The sequence below is a fragment of the Pagrus major genome, chromosome 16, assembly GCF_040436345.1.
Source record: "Pagrus major chromosome 16, Pma_NU_1.0".
Lineage (NCBI taxonomy): Eukaryota > Metazoa > Chordata > Actinopteri > Spariformes > Sparidae > Pagrus > Pagrus major.
Window position 1 is genome coordinate 20,099,304 of NC_133230.1, and position 20,173 is coordinate 20,119,476.

The 20,173-nt window shown below is 43.5% G+C and overlaps 1 protein-coding gene across 4 annotated transcripts in view; it reads right to left on the reverse strand.

Moving 5' to 3' along the window:
• Positions 1–255: 255 nt before the first annotated feature.
• Positions 256–20,173, reverse strand: part of esrrb (estrogen-related receptor beta) — a 45,445-nt gene continuing 25,527 nt past the window's right edge. For all 4 annotated transcript variants that reach the window (XM_073482759.1, XM_073482756.1, XM_073482757.1 and 1 more), the window contains 4 exons: positions 14,886–14,996; positions 14,242–14,403; positions 4,515–4,784; positions 256–968 (listed from right to left, as the gene is read on the reverse strand). In XM_073482759.1, coding sequence (XP_073338860.1) covers positions 724–968; positions 4,515–4,784; positions 14,242–14,403; positions 14,886–14,996 — 788 coding nt within the window. In that variant the 3' untranslated portion in view covers positions 256–723. The remainder of the gene's footprint in view (positions 969–4,514; positions 4,785–14,241; positions 14,404–14,885; positions 14,997–20,173) is intronic.

A 20,173-nucleotide genomic window follows, 5' to 3' on the forward strand; every position in this document is an offset into this window, starting at 1 on the left:
CAAGTCTTCCACTCTGAGGACAGATCCACAAAGATCACACGGCTTACTGCTCTGGAGAGGTATATCCAAGTACATTTAAACTGATAAGAGTTCACATTTAGGTAACAATTTTAGTTCGTTTTCTTTTTTTTTCCAGAAGGAGAACAAGAGAAAATGGCCACCGAGGTCACCAGACTTTGAACTGTACACTCAGTCTTCCAATAATAAATATATACATGTCCTGGTCAAGTCCAGGCAAAGAAAAAAAAACACATGTGTGAGACAAGTGTTTATGGTTGTTGACACCTCTGCTTTCTTCAGAACAAATTTAAGGAACTTTAGTTTTATGAAAAAAAAAGAAACCTCTTTATCTTGTTATCAAGATCTGGCAACTACTTGTTCTGAAGATGCTGAGGGGCAGAAGGGTCCTTTTCATATACAGAATGACCACTGACAATTAACAAAAACCAAAAAAAATTATTACTGTACATAGTATTTCTTATATATTTTAAATTAATCTGCATCATTTTTATATTTATACTAATAACCAAGTTTTGCATTTGTTCTTTTTTATTTAGTGTCCCAGGGCTCCAGGAGGAGGAGTGAGAGAGATCAGTCTCTGTCCTGCCTAGCGCAGTCCGTGGGGGGTCTCCTTCTCCTGAGTACCCTCAGCCTTGGTTCAAGTCTCTTTCCGTTTCGCTGATGCAGCCCTCAGCTCGGCTTGGCCAATCAGCTGCCCTCCGATCAGACCTTGGCCTCCAACATCTCCAGGAAGAGTTTGTGCATGGGCACCTTTCCCTGCACCTTGATACTGTAAAAGTGCTGCACGGCCTTGGTAGCCGTCTGTCGCAGCAGAGGCAGGGTCATGAGCAGCTTGCCCGCCCTCCGGGGGTCCTCTTGGTGCTGGCTGCTCTCGTAGTCCTGCAGGGCCTCGTGGAGAGAGTCCTGGAGCTTCTGGACCGCCTCCATGTCCTCTATGTGCATGGAGTCTAAAAGCAGAGAAAGATGCATGAAGATTTTCCAACTTGAAAAGAAAAAAAAACTAAAACTATGAAATGTAGTTTGCACTTTGAGACACTGGTAATATAACAGCAGTGATGGGAAATGGATTTTTCTAAAAACAAAATTAAATCTCATGATTGATCTTTACTGCTCTGTCAGTAGCAGTAAGGGAAGGGAACACACTATCAGTGTAACTCACACCCTGACAAGATAAAGAATAGATCATAAAAAAAAACAAAAAAACATCTGCTTTATTTCATTTATTTATTTATATATTTAATCTTCGGTGGACTGGGCGGGACATTCATATGGCCCTTGACCAGCGGGACTGAAAATCAATGTTATCCTCCAGTAACAATGGCATGAATAGCACCCAATCTCTGCTGAGTGAGTACACATTAAACACCTCACTGTTCCAGAGGACAGATTGTTTTCGAGCGACAAAACAAAGAAAAAAAAAGGGGGCTCCATTAGAGAATTGGAGGCCATAAACACGCCTGAGATGAATACTACACTTCCTTTCAATTAATTTCCTTCTTGCTCCCTCAGAGGGGTTTCTGACCATCAGATTGGAGGGGAAACAAAATCTAATGGGCTTATTTTACAAACAACAAAACCAGTTATCTAAATAGAAAAATTTCCTGCACATTTTTCGTATTATTTGCAGCGATGGTATGTAACTAAAGACATTTATTTAAATAGGTAACTTCACCAATTTTACACTTTTAAGTGTGTTACTCCTGTATATGTGAAAAAGTAGTATAAAGCCTTTTGTAGCTCCAGATGCATGTAATCTGATTAATTCCCTCCAGTGATCTCACTCAGTGGTTAAGTGTCATTGTGGGTAATGTAGGCACCTTACAGTATGCAGTAGTACTCCTCAAGACCTGTAAAAACACTTTAATGTAATAGGTTTTTTAAAACTTACCCTTTCAGTACAATTTTGAGGTACTTGTACTTTATTTAACTGTATTCATTATCTGCATATATGCATAGATGTAAATATATGAATAATTTACTTTTACTTGTAGTTTGGATATTTAAGTTTATTTGATATCAAATACTTTAAGACTTTTATTCAAGAATTAATTGTATGGATGACTAACTTTTACCACAGTAACACGATACCTTTCCAATTATATCGTCCTCTGAACAACAAAAACTGTGACTCTCTCAGCTTCAGTCAGCCCAAATCTCTCTCCCCTCCAGGCCAGTTTTAGATCAGTCTACAGTTTCAGTTTGGCTTCTCTCCAGTGTTCTCCGCTCCTATAACGTTTCGCTACGCCGTTGCCCCTTTTTTCCCCCCTTTTTTTTTCTGATCCTACTGTACATCATGTTACAGCACTCCCCTCTCATTCTCGCCTTTTTCCTGCCTCTGTCTTTATCTCACAGCCTCTCTCAGGGACAGTCCAGGGTCGTGCTTTCTCTCACTGGTTAACCGGTGTCTGGCACTCCGGAGGCGGCATGTCATTGGCTGCCTGACTCGTCTCACCTTGGCGGCGCATATTTTACCACACGGGACAATAAAAGGCAAAACAGATTTCAGACTTCGCCCCAAATTCATTGACTGGAACAACTGTATTCCCAAGACCTTGAGACATTTCTCACCCTGACGGTTTTCAAATCCACAGTGGTAAAATGAAGTAGGTCGTTTTGTAAAGTGAATGTAGGAGGGAGGGAGCGAGGGAGCGAGAGGGGGGAGGATGGAAGAACAAAAGGCAAAAAAGGAGAAAAAAATACTCTCAAATGAGGATGTGGTGTGACATAATTATCTCTTGTTCTTTTCACAGAGGCTGAATTCACAACCTAACAAGCTACATTTCTTACAAATCAAACCAATATTTTGTTCCATTTTTCCACACGGGCAAACACACGCACATTTTAGCAATAAACCTGATCTGAACCTTGCCATAATTGAATGTTTTGCAGCGAGGGGGAGAAGAAGGAGAAAATAAAAAAAGAGATAGAGACATCTCAACAGATGGGCAGGAAAAAAAGGGCAGGAGAGCACACAGCTTGTAGTCCTTGGAGGAGGGGCGGACTTAAAAAAACAACTTTGAAGAAACAATTTCCTCGCAATCCATCAGTGAGCACACGTCGATCCGATTGATAAACTGCTAATTACAAAATCAATCGCTATGAATTTTCACAGCTGTCAGACAGAGGGGCTCCCGGGAGAGTGATCTCCCAGAGACCTTGTTCTAACATTCCGGACACCCTCCTCCTCCTCCTCCTCCTCCTTCTCCTCCTCTCCGCGACCCCCAGCTCTCCTCCCCCCCACCTCCCTACCAAAGCTCTGTTGTCTGAAAGCAAAGGCCCACCATCAGCATTTTCATTTTTCAGCCGCGGACAAAACAAGGGAAAAGCGGCCCAGTGACCCAGGCGTGCATTGATCAGAGCGGGACAGGTCCTGCCTCCTCAAAAAGGAGCCTGTCAATAGCGGCGTGCCGTCTCGGCATTGGAACAAACGAGGCCTATCACTCCCTGATACTCATTCCATTCGACTTAACACATTTTATTGACAGCCCCTGTGCTCCTAATGAAATGCTAAATTTATCTCCCGTGGCTGCTGTGCCCTGCAGCTACTGTTATGGAGATAGAGGAAAAGAGGGGAGAGGCAGCGCTGGAGAAATACCACAACATGGAAGGCGTTCAATTAAAAGAAAAAAAAAAAAAAACCCACTCCTCCATCCCTCTCTCCTGTAACACTGCCCTTATCTTCTCTCCATCTCTCCATCTCACGCTCCAAACTAAAGGTTACACTGAAAAACTCCTGAAAAACTAAGAAATGTCATTTCTGAAACTGTGTCAGACAATAACTCGCTGTTTCTGGATATTATACTGTCTAGTGTGCATTACTCAGAGGTCCAGTCAGGAAAAGGTGAAATATTCTGAATGTCTTGATTTTTTAAAAATAAAGCTACGAATTCTGAGTATTTTCCATGTATTGTGTGCTTATTCATTTGTTGTTTCAGCAGATAAAAATGCTTAAGGTTTCACTTAACATGATTCGAAAAGTGAATTTTATTTTTTAGTCTGTACTCGTTTTTTCAGCAGTTTTTTAATGTTGTATTTCACATAGTACATTACTTTTACAACATCAATTAGAAAAAGGGTGGGGATAATAACATTTTTTCAAAACAAAAATAAATTGCATAGTAGAATCAAATAATAAGAGATAAAAAAAGAAAGAAAAAGAGTATATATATTCAAAAGCAAAGTTTGTTCCTCTGAAAGTAACTCTAAATTATTAAATGATTATGGATATTGTTGAATGATTTTTTTAACATATAAACTAAGTTTGCTAACTGTGATATTTCTGCTGATTTTATATTATTAAAACAATTGTTATGAAATACTATTGAAAATAAATAAATAATTCCACTTTTCTATCAAGGTTATTCTCTAACTTTTTTCATGCTTATTTAAAAATAATGCACTTTTCATTAAAATGCACATAAAATTTGCCTCAATTAAAAATCACGCCGCCCGAACATTATTTATGATGCGTCAGTGTGCTGAAGATGCCTCACCTGAGTTGGCGAGAGCGATCGCCTTGAGGGTGACAAACTCCTCCTTCTCCACTTTGAGCTTCTTGCACTTGCGGACGAGTTGCAGGATGGAGACGTAAAGGTCGAGCAGGCCCGTCAGCCGCGAGTGCTCCTCGTCCATGATGTAGTCCTCTGCATACACCAGCTCGTCCTCGTACGGCAGCGAGCGGAACACGATGCTGAGGATGAGGATCTCCATCCAGGCGCTCTGGAGTAAGCTCATCTGGTCTCCCAGAGACAGAGAGGAGAAGCCTGCAAGGACAGAGGGAGAAAGTGGATGAGGACAGGAGGACTGACAGGGGAAAAATAAAATATATGTGTGTATATTTGTGCCTCTTTCATGATTCAGGCAGAAGTCTTCTTTTATTACAGAGTATACAAAAAAGAACAAGAAAGTATTTCAAAGTAAAAGAACAGACAGCACTTTGAGTTGATCAGTAAACCAAACATGACCTGTCAACTCCCGGTAGCCCGGAGTGCATGCCGAGGCACATGTTAGCGAGTGGTGTTTAATTTTAAATGCACAGTGGAAGGTGCTCTTTGAAGTCGGTGTCAGAGCACTTGAGTGGGCTTTACTGTAAGTGAGGACAGTAAATCGGTGCAAAGGTCCGGGACACACAAAGCCATGTGGTTACCCCCTTGTATCCTGTCACACTTCTATTGGTGTGAGGGGGATTAGCACTGAGACACATTCTCATTGGAGGGGTTGAGGACATGACATGCACTGTGTAGCGGGAGGAGGTGACGAGGACACACACACACACACACACACACACACACACACACACACACACACACACACACACACACACACACAGCAACATACACAGATACACAAAACATGTGTCAACCATGAAAACAAACACACACATATGCACACGCTGGTCATGACACCTATGCACATAAATGTGCCCACATAAATAGAGCAAGGGGGTCACATGGTTCAAGCCAATTCTGAAGACCTGCTTAAACCCAAGGCCTCACTCTCCAACATCAGCTGGATGAGCTGATGAGCTTGGGCGCGTCACATCGCTGTCACTTCGCCTTCAGCACCTCTACATATGCTCAGAATAGAACATTAAATCAAACAAACTGCTAGATCCCCAAAAGATGAGCTGTGAGAAACTCAAACAAATTAAAGAGGGGAAAGGCAAAAAGAGAAAGGAAGCGAGAGATAGCCATCTCATCCCTGTTCCCTTCGTACTACCCTTCAGATGTCAATAAACTGCATGAGCTCCCCCTTCATCTCCCACCTCCCCTCCTCCTGCACAGCGTGCCTGCAGGCAGCTCATTCTGACAGCACATTAGGCTCCTCAGCTCCACCCCTGATTAATATGATTGCTTTTACAAGTTTGCTGCTGCCACGCTACCTGCCACGGCGTGATTAAGAGGCGACAGATTACAGTATTGACCAGGGTGCTCGCCGCACCTATGCCCCACATTTTCTCTTAAATATAAATGATCTCACTGGGGTGCAGCCACCAGCCTGATGTTTATCTCCTCCTGCCAGGACACCACGAACACACACACACACACACACACACACACACACACACACGTGAGAAGAACAAGAGGCGTGATGAGGAAGCGTGAGAGAAAGTGAAAAAGAAACAGGATGGAGAGAGAGAGACAGGCAGAGAGAAAAGAAGAGCCAGGGAGAGAGTAGTACCAGAGTGTTCAATTTCCCTTATCGTGGTGATGACCACTGCAGGGGAAGAGCTGCAGGATACATTAATTAACAGATTGTGATCAGAATGTGAGGGCCTTCACATTTTGAAGGGGAATCAATAGTCAGTAGAATAGAGTGCTAACAGAAAGGTGCTGGCGCCCGGCTGGACCGGTCAGAGGTCTGAAGAGCCCTAAATTAGACCCAACAGAGCAAACTGCCGAAAGCACTCAAAACACTTGACTATTATCAGTGGAGGCAATAAGCCATATTTTGTAAAGGCCTCTGCCATTACACATATCCAGACTGCATCTTAAAATCTTTTGTTGTGTTATTTCCTTGTCTGCATACATGGCCATTAAGTCGGACAGAATGTGGTCTGGCCGGAGGGAAATTGTCATGCAAGCGTGGACGCGGTCTTGATTGCCGCATCAGGTTTGGCATCACAATCACAGGCAAGGCTTTGTCGAGCCTTTTAATGCCAAGGAGGACTGAAGCGGAACTAAAGCGCTGCTCCCAATGTGACAGCCCGTGTGAAGGCCTCGTTCAGGGCTTGTTGGAGAGGCTTTAGAGTTGTTCTGATACGGCGGACACCTCTCAGCCATATGCACACATGCAGCCCAGCAGCCTACAATTACCTTTGACGCTAAAAGTCCTTGAATTTAATCCAGTGTTGTGAGATGGAGAGGTGGTGTTTTTCCCCTGCTCCATCCCCTCTCTTCAGGGCCTAAATTATCGCTCCAAATGGGATCTCGTGTCGTTGCCTCGCCTTTTTCCACTCAATTTAATCGAGTAATGAAGTGACTTCCCGACTCCGCAGGTCACACTGCGCTCCGGCCGCCGCACTCTGAAGGTGGCCCGGTTAAGTGCCGTCGGAGTGGGTGATTTCCTCTAATGAAATATCAATATTTACATCTTCATTTCCAGCCCACTGCCTTGGCGGGGTTTGACCAAACATGACACAATATTGACCAAATCAGAGAGGCCTGTCTACGCGCTTGAAGGGCCTTTTCCACTCCACTGCTGAGTGCACCGGCAGACTTCTGTCTGAAAGTCTTTGTGGCAGGAATACAGAGATAACAACAATGCAGAGTTTTTCTTTGTTCACTTTGATTTAAGCACCCTGCTGGTAGAGCAATCATATGTCCTAGGGCTGGGCGATATGGCCTTTAAATAATATTGAAACATTTTAAGCGATACATGATATACATGATATATATATATATGTATATATGTATATATATATATATATAGATATATATGTATAGATATTTAAAAATCTCCACCTCAATATCGATATTGCAACAATGAGGTTTTTTGATAAATAATCATCAGAAATATCGATATAATGACAAAATGGGTAAAGACAGGTATTTGAACATGTAAAACAGTCTGGTAAGTTCAGAAAATTCACCACTATTGTACTTGAGCCTTTAAAACCAAGAGGAGACAACACTTAGATAACAATATTGTCCAGTCCGAATGCTTCAAATGATTTTCACCTTGAAAATTACTAGATGTAAAATATGTTTGATGTAAAATCAGTTTAATCTAGACAAAGGAACACAAATATAATCAGGTGACAAACACTACAGATCAGCCCAGTGACCACTAACTTCATCAGCACACCATCATTCAAAGCTCAAAGGGTGAAAACAAGACCGCTAAAGACCAACAACAGAAGCCAAAACCATCATCTCTCCCTTTATCTCCCCAAAAGCCCTCGGCTGTGGGCAGGAGGGGGCAGCCCAAACCCACAGACGGCTGCTTCAAAACCCCTTGCGGAGATTAATCAGAGCGCCGTTTCATCTGCCAGAGCACAGGACGGTCCAAAATGAAATGCTGGAGATTTCTGTTGAGCCGGAGTTCATATTCTATTAATTTATTATTGTTTCCCTCTCCCCGAGGGCCATTAGCGCGGGTAATAAAAAGAGATGTAATTACGAGGCACGGTGGCCCCCTCCAGCTGCAGCCCCCTCGTAACTCACCCTCAATCAGACAACAGAGCAGACAGAGGGAGGGAGAGAGAAGGGGAAAAAATGGCAAGAGAGAGAGAGAGAGAGAGAAATGGAGGATAAAAGAGAGGAGAAGATATGGCCCAGAGAGGAAGAGAGATAAGGAAGAGAGAAGAGCGTCAGTGAGCGAAAAGGCGACCGGAGCACGAGGGGAAAAAGGAAGAGGGAGATAGAAAGAGGAAAGAGAGTAATTCTGGCTGGACAGGGGCTGATCTATCATGGCTGGCTATCAGAAGGACAAGCAGGCCCTGAAGACTCCTGCCCAGCGGCAATCTCACCTCAGCCAAGTCAAGTGCTCTCCGGGCTCCAGTTGAAGTAAAACTGCCCCTAACAGGACCCCAGGGGTTCAGCACGTCTTTTTTTTCTCCCTAACCTCAAACTGAGCTGAATGATCATGCTGCCATAAGCTTATTCTTTATCAAAGCTTTTTTTTCCTAGATGGGAGTTAAAAAAAAAAAAAAGAAGAAGAGGACAAGAGGAAAATGTATGCACCTCCGATTTGTATAGATTCCTCTGATCTGGCCGAGTGACACGCTACGGTATAAGATGTATAACCAATACATGAATGAAGGGCAATTTTGAGCAGCTTCATAATGGTGTGTGTGTGTGTGTGTGTGTGTGTGTGTGTGTGCAGGCCTGTTTGTGTGGATCTGTGTGTGTTTATGTGCAGCTGCCGACCATGATTCTTCTTGAATTTACATGACAGCGTCAGGAGGACCCAATCAATAGCAGCTTGGTAATAAATTGCTGCGCTTGACATAAATAATTTGACCTGAAGTCCAGCGACATGTACAACACAAACAGCTCACTTGGCTGCGAGCTTCTCTCGCTGATTTGATGACACAAAGGCTGATTTTTTTATTGGACAAAATCGTGTCAATACAAATTAAATCGACTCAGTGAAAAAGAAAATTAATCTTGTTTTTTTCAGCTCTGGCGCTCACTTTCAGGAGAGTCGACTATCTGCCTTCTTCGACGTGATAACCAGCCCATTATCCCGTGGTAAGTAGCTAGGGAATGGGCGATTTGACCAGTAGCCTGTGAACGTTATGAGGTTGAAGAACGTTAAATACAGTAATCCCCTTGTTTTAATCTGCACCCTATGACCTCCTGACCCTGACGGAGAAGTCTTTAGCCCTCCCCAGGGTACCGCTGCCCAATCCTGATGTTACATATATCTGTATAGCCCCAAAGAACAGGACGAATCAGGCTTTAATCATTGCCCGTAATTACACATAATTTATCTCCGCTGCCATCAAGCAACATTGCTTAATGAGGGATGGCGCTCTGCTGACGATTACTTAAAGGCACATCAGCATATAAAATTTGCATAAAATTTGATGCAGATTTTCACATAGATGCTACAGCTTCACGCGCAGGATTTGATACAGATTCAACTTGGTGACAATACGAACAGTGCAAATGCGTAATTACGAAGCTGGATGTACCTGCTCATGTGTCACAGTAACCAAACAAAGCCCTCCCCCACCCTGCCTGGCAGATGTCCCTTTCCTGGCCCTGCACACTCCTGACTGCCTGTCTGCCTCCAATACGCCCCCATCTCAATCTCCCCGCAGCTTTTCCGCCTTCCTCCCGCTCTCCTGCCTGGGGTTCAGGCCTCAGCATCCACCTGATTGCTCAATCTATCTTTATCTCCTGTGTTGAAGCCTACGTCAGAGGGTAAATTGAATATACTAAGAGCTGTCTGTTGGTGTCTATATTTAATAAAGTGCACTGATGAGGTGCTGATTTATTGCCGGGCAGTATTCACACTCTATTACAAGGAGATTACGCAGCTTGAGTGGGATCAGGCTGGCAACACAGTAAGTAGATTTCACAATTTAATGGCAAAGAGAAAACAGGAGCCCGGAGGGGGCTGGAGGAGGGTGGGCTGATGGGTGGGCTGATGGGTGGGTGGGTGGGTGATTATGGTGGAGGGCTGAGCTGACACAAACACGACAACATACAAGAGGCGCGATCTCTTTTTAACATCGCCGCCTCCATGCTAACAACCAACACGCCAGGCGGTTGTCTGTCAAACGCGGAGCTGATGAGCTGGAATCCAATAAAGCACAGATGATGAATATTCCCAAAACACCAGTAATGAATAGAACAATGCAAACAAGATCATTTCATCAGATTAATCTGGTCTGAATTTAACACGGAAAGATGCAATCACACACAAGGAGGATGTTTATCTTTTTTCTAAAGTCATCTTTAAAAATCTAAATTAATTTAAGGCGAAAACACAACCTCTGAATGCTGTTTAAATATTTTACATTGTCGGGGTGACATGCCAGAGCAGAAATATGTTTTATTGTGTAGGAGTAAAGCAGCAGCAGCAGCAGCAGAGAGTCAATGTTTACTTGGCCCTTTAGCCTTCTGAGAATTCCCAGCTGAAAACATTCAGGCCTGGGAAGCTGGGACGGGAGCTGACAAACACCAAACAACGAGCACCTCTTGTATAAGCAGCATGCATGGCCTTTTTTACATATGAGCACATGACATTCCCACCGCGGGTGGGAAAGGATGTGGGGTGGCATGAGGCCATGGGGTTACGCTGTTATCCTGAAGAAGTCAGTGATGTCAAGGTGGTAAACAGGTTTGAGTGTACTGAAGCTGTCAGTAAACTTAGTTCCTCCCTAAACCTGTTGGACAGAGCGAAATGCAGCTTTTAACGGGATGGAAGGGGGCCAGAGGGGTGGACAGTGGACTGCTATGTGTGTCAAAGGTTGTTAGCACCTTAGGAGCAACAAGCCATCTGTCAGCATCCCCCTAACACTGCTCCTAATGACCCTAGCCCCCCCGCAGGCAACAGCCGCGTTTGACTCTGCTTCACATGCTATTTGGAGCCGTGACACTAGTGTCCGAAAGCTCCGCAGTGATTATCAATTAATCAAAGGCAGATTCAGAGTGAGGGCAAGGCTGCAGTTTGACAATTCAAACCTGTGAAAAGGCTTTTGATATGTGACATCAGCCTTCAATATCTTCCTCATTAAACTCAGGTAACAAGTTCACCTGATCTGATTGATTTTTATTTCATCTAAAAAACACTGTAAAATCTGAAAATCACTTCATGTGTGCAAACTGAACTTTCATGGTGTGCTAAATAGAGCTGGGATGACAAAGTTGACATTGGACCCTGTAAGGCAAAGATACCATCTACACTAATGACAGGGCTTTGATATCCTCCAATCGCCCTCCAATTAAAACTCAATAGGGCCACTCGACTCCACATTATGCCACTTTTGAAACGCGTTTTCAAATGTTAGCTGAGAATAGGGGAAATTAAAAATCAATTGGGAGAAGGTAAGTGCCAATTTTCGTGACACTTAAATTGTTACATTTGGACTTCGGTTATTGGCCCATCTGTCAATGGCCTAATCAATGTGGTCTACTTCATAATGAACTGTTAATCTTTTTAATTCCATTGCCTAAGGCTGCAAAAATCTATCAGAATGCAATCAGCAGTTTTTTTCCCCCTGTTCCTTTCTTGTCCCGCAGCGGATGGAGGGAGAAATATTGTAGGAGCCGAGCATGGTAGGCTGCCCTGGGGTACCGTTGTTGCACGGAGTGTTAGTGCATGGAGTCTCGCTCAACCAGTGAACCGTCTCTGATCAGGTTCAGCCATGTACAACTCAATTATGCAGCCATTTCATGGCCAGAGGACACCCACTGTCCTAATACAGACACCACCAAAGGGACGGACACAGACCAAGCAGTCAGCTGAAGTGGAAGTCTTTATCCTGTCAAATTTTCTTTTTAATCTAGGGCTGGGCGATATGGTCTTAAAATAATACTGCGGTATTTTTAGGTTAAACAGTGATACACGATATATATCTGGATATTTTCAAATCTCCTCAAAATCAAATATTCATGATATTTCTGACAAAAAAACAAAAGGAATGTAAATAAAAGGGTGATTACTGGTACTTTCATTTTGATAAATAATCATCAGTAATGTGGATAGAATGATCAAGTGGGTCTAAAGTGTTGGAACAGGTAAAACCATCTGGTAAATTGAGAAAACTACATCACTTTACTTGAATGCAGCCCTTTAAAACCAGGAAAAGACGTATCACAACATAACGATATTGCCTCGTATCAAGTAATGATATAATATCAGTATATTGCCCAGGCCTAAAAAGATTAAGATTAATAGGCCTGGGCTTAAAAAAGATTTTACAACAATTTAAAAATGACCAAATATACAACAAAAGCACAAGTGTGAATAGTATCTACAGAGACAGATCTGAATAATCTACTTAAAGTCTACCATCTCGCAGGTGCAGCACATTTTTATCGCATCCATTCAGTTCCAGGTACTTGTCACAGTTGGATCAGACTGACATGGCTTACTGCCTCAGGTTTTGGGTTAAATGATCATCATCAACACATTTGGAATGACGAAAGTCCTCTGCCGCAATCTGTGGGGGCAAATCCCATTAACATTATGAATCTATCCACTGTACAATACGTGTTAGTATAATCTGATTAACAGGGGTTCAACACGATGACACACAAAATCCGAGCTGGAGTGTACAGATATTAAAATGATGATGCACTCCAGGATACAAAGTTAAAACCTACAACAAAATGGTGTGATGATGATGACGAGTATGATTCATGGGGTTAGCGTGTGGACTACTGTATTAACAACACCTGCTCCAGCTTACTCAGTGGCCTCAGATGACCTGTGAAGTATTCTGTATTTTTCCACAGTAAAAGATAAAAAAAGATGACAGACTCTTTCTGCTGTATCTGTACACATGTGCGTCTCAGTGAGCGATGCCTCCAGCAGCCAGCACGGGAATGTTGACGTTTTTTTTACTGCGTGCGTCCGCGACGCCGGTGTAATTTTTGGGTCACAACGATGAGAGTGTGTTATCGGGTCAGTTGTGATCCAGTCCTGACTAAGCTCCTTGTTAAACTCTCAGTGTGCTGACCACGCAGGGCCTGTGGGGAGTGATCCAAACAGTTTAGACGCGTAAGGGGCCGGGGCTGAGGCCAGGGGCTGAGAGCATATCCATCTCTAATCTCCTTACTATCAGATCTGTACCTGATTAATACCCCTCCTTCTGAGAAGTACTCTAATACCTTTTCAGAACAAAATGCACCTGGCCGAGGTCAGGTGGAGTCCACGTCACGGAAAATAAATGAATCTTCTGAATCTATGAATTAGGACAGGAATGTATCTTCTGATTACCTGATTTGACGCAAAGCCCGTACTTGTATCTATGTATGTGTGTATGAGAGAGGCAGACTGTGAGAGTTTGTCAGTGTTGTAGTGATGTCGCACATTTCCTGCATGCTGACAGCTCCGTGCCTGTCCAAGTTATGCTGATGAGAAGAAGAGGTTATGGAGGTGCCGCTGAGGGACACATTCATTTAGTTTGTTTCCCCCCCTCCATGCCTACAGCACTGTAATGTTATAGAGTTATGGGGGTCACGCTCAAGATCAAGGAGAATCTGCCTCGGTTGCAAAAAAAAGAGCGGCTAAACAATGTGTTCTCTGTCAAAATCAGAAGGAAAACTCTTGAAGGAAGCAAAATCTCTGCTGACGTGAGGTGCTGTATCCTTAATTCAACAGCCTCTTATAACCTAACACCTCGTCTATCAGAATGCCTATGGGGCGAGGAAGAAACATGATTATGCCCATCAATAATTCAATGTATGTGTGCTTGTGTGCATTCGTGTGTGCATATATGTGGTTGTCTGTGTGCGATATGATGTCTTGTTGGATTGGGCAGGGTCCCAACTTTGTTCTAAATCTCCCTGGTGATTACAACATACATTGGCATCAGCTCAGTGTCCCCCACTCCATTCAATGCCGGGGTTTTAGATGCACTCTATTGATTTGTTCCTTGCAGAGCTTTGTCCATTTTGCACCCCCTCCATCCTGCACACACCCCGAGGCTGGATGAGCTGCTGTCATTAATTATCTACGTTTGTGTGCGCGAGTGTGTGGACAGGAGAAAAATGCCTTTAAAAAAAAGGAGAAAGGAAGCAAAAATAATTTGTTTTATACCTGGGATGTGTTTGGCCCAGCCGATGATGACCACCAGCTCGCGGTCAGCCAGGTCGCACAACGTGGTCAGAGCCTTGATGTCACTCTCCGGCATGGTGGGGTCAGGCATGGCATAGATCTTCTCCGGCTCCGCCACCAACAGGTGAGACACTATCTTTGTGACTGAGGATAGAGGAGGAAGGAGGGGTGAGGTGGTGTCAAAGCAAAGCAGAGGTCAAAGGTCATAACACTGCAACGCTCGGCGAGGCACAAAGATGCACCAGCGCTGATAAACATCGGTGAAATTGTAACACATGGTAGAGGGGTGGTCTCGTTTTCTTTCTCGTCCCATTATGCAAATTAATGGATGGAGCTTGAATTTGTATGAGGCACTGAAAGCTCTTGTCCCTACAGAATGCATGTGAATGGAGTGAAATGTATATCTGAGAATGTGAGTGTCCTCTAGCAATCTGTCGTCATTTACTATTGGTCATCTGCTCATAGACTTATCAGACCCATATTTCAGCATGGACCAGAACAATAGCTGACCTATATGCCTGACCAGTGAACTGTCAACAGTTCAAACATTGGAGATGCAGTTTTACCAGTTTCACCTGCATGTTGGCAGAGGAGCGAGACAATGGGTTAGATGGAGCAGTACTCACGAGGCTTTTTGGTGGGAGGGGGGAGCGTCAAGCCCAGGTACGGGTTGTTTTCTGCATCCAACCTCCGCTTGTACTTCTGTCTGCCCCCTCGCACGCGGTCCAGACGAACCCCTGGGTTAAAAAACGACAAGAGGGGACATGAGATGAAGAAGGGTATTTTTTCCAGACCAGATTTTAAGGGATATCAAATACATGAAAATAACAAACTCAAAAAAGATACACGCAATAAATCCTCAATCCATTACACTAGAAATGTGGGACGATGATCAGAAATAACATATTCTGTATAAGATCATGTGTGAAAGTGGTCTTTTGAGTGTAAATGTGAGGATTTGCTGCTTTTTGGTCATTTATGATAGTGAATGGGTTTGGGTTATAGACTGATGGTTGGGTAAAAGAAACAATTTAAAGATGTCACTTTGAGCTCTGTGAAATTATGATGACCAATTTTCAATTTTTTTTGACAATGTACAATTAATCATGAAAATAATCTGTGGATTAATTGATAATGAAAATAATCATTAGATGCAGCTCTATATGTAAGCATTTTAAAAAAGTCTGCAGAGTGGCATACGAGTGTGTGTTTGCGTGTGTGAGCATGCACTCCTGTGTGTGTGTGTGTGTGTGTGCGGATGTGTCAGAGGCACGGCTGCCTTCCCATATGTGGTCCATGCCTGGCTGGTCTACTGTGACACAGCTGAGCCCAGAGCAGGTCTAAACATATGAATATTTAACGCGGGGTCAATGATCTCACAGACTGGCCCTCTAATTATTTAGCTTTTGGGGTTGAGGCAGACTGCATACTAATTAGCTGCCAGCTACATGCCTCTTTGCTTGTGTGTGTGAGCTCAGGTGTGTGCTCTTCGGTATCCAGAAAAAGAACAAGCGGAGACAACAGTCCCGCACACACTGTACAAAACATCCGCTGTCATACTGCAGATAGATAACTAGGTATTGCTTTCCCATAAAAGACCCTTATTTCACCCCTCTTTCACTGGAGTAGCACTAAGGCCTTATCACCCCCAGCCACAGCTAGGGGGCCAGGTTGCACACTGATACTGTAAATGTCAAGCCGGCCTCATCATAACATAAGTTATTTATTATCTCATTATTTGATAAGAATGTTTCCATTTGGATGTCTTTTCTATTCTATTAATTTTCAACATAGTTAAAATATTTCATCTACGCTGTTCTATTTATTTGATACCAGCAGGCAGGTATTTGGTTATTTAATGCAATTGTATGCAAACATTTATATCCTGCATTCCTCATATTTGTCCGGGCATGTCACTGCGTCCGTACAGCCTAAATATCCCTGATATCTTAATCCTGTCAAGAGGGAGAATCCCTTCAATTTAACTTATATGCATAATGTAACCCCCACCAAACAAATTTAATATTAAAGGGCGGATGAGAAAAGGCTCAATGAAATGCTTGCGGTGGAGGAGGAGTTAATTTGTCAGCTGCCCGCGTCCTCTGGGCGAACGACACCCGCAGCCAGAGCACTTCCTTGATGATTTCATCACTTTATAACAGGGAGGACGGTGTCAAACCTGGGCATTGTGTGGCCACTGCAAATGAGCCTAATACAATTTGCCCATCAGCGAGTGCTCTTGGAGGGGATGAGTTTGGATGTGTCCCATGCACGGTGATTGGAGGTCGCTCGGTGAACGGAGAGGGGCGAGAGCAAAATCAGATGATGTAAGGTAGAAGCGGTGGCCTTCATTTAACAAAGAGGAATTCAACAGGGGATTTATGCAAAATATAATATGCTTGATTTTCACCTCTTATCTGACATGGCTGAAGCACCTTATCCCTCACATCTGAGGAGGAAGGGTCCAGTAAACTGTATCATCATGTAAATGTAGAATAGAGATTTCTTCTACTTATATAAATGATTTGATTCCCTAGAAACACAAATCTGATTAGGATTGTCTTTCAATTTCCTGACACTGACAACCCACTAACCTAATTACCCCCAATTCCCAACAGAGCCTCATCCTTCCCAGCAAGCACCAGGGAATCATCTGACAGCAACTACCTCTGCTTTACACACATGCACGCACGCACACACCATGACAATTTCATTTTTATGAGCAACATAAAAAGAAATATTTTTTTTCTGTGAAGGCGTCTTGAGAATAGTCTTCATACACGTCTACTTAAAAACTTTCTTCCACTTCAGCTCAGATGGTAGCGTTTCTACTGTAGGGATGGAAAATTCCTCTCATTGTTAAACGTGATGTCACCCCTTTCTACGGTTTCTTCCGGCTCTCCCTATGAGCTCGGCCGCTGCCAGGTGGCTGCGTCTCTGCCGGTTGAGTCATGTGGCTGTGTCAGCCAGTGTAAAGCCAGCGACGAAGGTAAGATGGGTGCCTCTTTTAATTAGAACAGTCCTGTCCATAATTAACAGATGCTGACAGGAATTAAAGCTTGGCACTAACCTGTCTCATTTTACTGTCCAGATACAGGCAGAGAGGAAGAGAGAGTGATTAAGAGCAGCTAGACGGATTCATTCACTCATGCTGCCTGTCGGGCACCGTGGCCAGGACTTTATAGGGGCCTTTGTGAGGTTCAAATGTCCCTTTGGTGGCACCCGAAGCTTTAAGTGGTCTGACTCTGATCGCTCTGTTGTGCTGCCTCCAAAGTAAACAGTAGGTGTGTTATAAATGTGTGAAGAGAGTTGAGTACCACCTCATCCAAAGTCATCTCGCTGTTTTATGGCTCACTACACAGTGCAGCGAGGGTAGCAGCGGGTGAGCTCGGGTATCATCTCTTCAAAGCAGGGTGCAGGGGGAGAGGGCTTTTGGCCAAGGCGGCTGGCATTTGTGCACGGATTAGCGCAGGGCCTCAGGGTGGGGGCTGGGGCCAGCTGACCTAGGGCTCTTCTTTCTCTCCAAAAACAATAATAATCCCCTTCAGAGCACACTCCTACAAAAGGGCCTGTCTTCACTCACTTTGTGTGGCCGGCCATGGTTGGGGCCCTTATTTTGAGTCTCTCACCTGTTCTGGGTGTCTCTCCCTGGGGAAAGTGTCAGGATGTCTGGGATGGTTGGCAATGCCAAGGGGGGCTTAGGCGGACCCTATTTTAGCTGGGAAAATCAGAAGGCCACATGGCAAGGCATGGTGAACCTTGCCTTTCAAGGAAGCCGCCCCGCTAAACTGCCGTCAGCACTATTTCAAAGGGCCCCTGTTGCCAGCTTTGCATACTTGTAAGTGTGTTGCAGCATTTTTAATCGCGAATGGTGATGAGCGAGGGTAGCGGAAAAATTGTCACGCATCACCCCCCCACACGTATGCTGACCCCAGGAGCTGCCATGCTGACACCGTCGTCACATTTACAGGTTAGCTACACTATTCCTTGTGAGCTGACATTCTTCCTCGATTGGTTGATTACAATCAAATAAATTAGCAACCATTTTGCTAATAGATCAATCGGTTTGAGTATTTTTTAAGAAAATCTTCTTAATAGGGGATTTTTTTCTGTTTCTTTACTTTTCAATGACAGTAAACTGAATATTTTGGGGTTGTGGACAAAACGAGACATTTGAGGATGTCATCTTGAGCTTTGAGAAACACTCATTGACACTACTTTTTTTTAAAAGTAAACTATTTTAAGACCAAACAACTAATAGATAAATTGAGAAATTAATGGACAGATTAATCGACAATGACAATAATCGTTAGTTAGAGACCAAATGGTACTGAAACTAAACTTCAGACTGACTAAATGACAGAATTGTAAAAAGAATTTTAAGCAATGTTTGACTTTACTACTGCCAATTCTGCATCTTTGAAGCAGACTGTATACGTCCTACTGACATGGACGGCTTGCCAGACATTTACATGTCTAGTATTTCAGGGGTCATACATATGAATGGAGTGTGGTTTATGTGTATGTTCTCTATGTGACAATGACGGGGGCTATTGTGGGATGTGGTTGTTCTTTGCATGCCAGTCTGCTGAACAACGAGCGGTGTATTGTATATCAGCGCAGACATACTTTGCTCCTTTGTTCAGCAAACGTTGGTGACCTTAGCGCTGTTCTCTTACAATAAGACAAGACACTTTCTACCTTTACACAATGCACTGTTACACACCAAGGACAATGGAACAAAAAACTATTGTCTTTGTCATTCAATGCTGCTGATGTGTACATAAAAACATTTTTGTCATTTCAACAGATGAAAAGCATTCTTCTTCGGGAATCTGCGGGTCACCAAGCGAGCGAGATAGGAAGTCTGTGTAGATAGAGAGAGAGCAACTGCCACTGAATGATGTCAATGTAATCTCTCAATAGTATCTTGTCTTCTCTCCTGCTCTAAGCTCTGATCCGTTTTCATTGATCAGAGGAAAAACCTGTTGCCCCTGACATTTGATTCTTCTATTGATCACTTCCTCCTTTATACAGTCAACGGAAAGTACAGCGACTCAACACGGGGTTTAGGCAGGTCTCCTGTAATCAGACTGCTGATCTCCAAAGACCATTTTCCTGAGATGAATGGTCTGACTGTAGCTTTTGTGCCTGCTCAGTACTGATATCCTGTGAATTTTATTATTCAGAGTATAAATATCTACCTCTAATTTCCTCAGAAAATGCCTAATATTGTTATTGTTTCAGAGACAGAGACAGATTTAATCTTCTGATTCATTGGGGGGCAGCACTGTACTTTGTAGGAGCTGTAAAGTTATAATTAGGTGATTTTCCATTGAGACACAATGTGACCTTTCTGCGGTAATGAAAGTAAGTGGCAGCCTCAGTCACATGAGCGGTGGCCATCTCTACACCAGCATGGCGTTGAGCCGACGGCTTCATAGAGCTTACAGTGGACACAGACCATGTGTCTCTCTTTCCATTTCGTCTTGGTGACACTTTAAAGTGCCGGACCACAAGGAAGAGCTTACGCTATAAATGCACTTCCTGTCTCTCAGTTAATCATGACGAATGTTGAATAATCTTGACGGTGACAGATATAAGTTATTTGAGAGCGATCTATGAAACGCAAGACTTCAATAAGGCGGTGACAATAGTTGCAGTGTGGTGACGACAGCCGCTGAGTAAAAAGAAGGATCATTCTTATTCTGGGAATGTGCTGAATACACAAAAGTGTGCATTAGAACCTCGGGATTAGCCAAAGTCTGCATATTTGAGTTTTACACTCTTTCTACTCCTGACCTGACACTGGTCATTCATTTATAGCCACAGCTACATATTTTTGTAGTCTCTTATTCTCCAAGATGATATATTGGCATAAATTTTTCATCAGATAGTAATGCGATTACTCTGT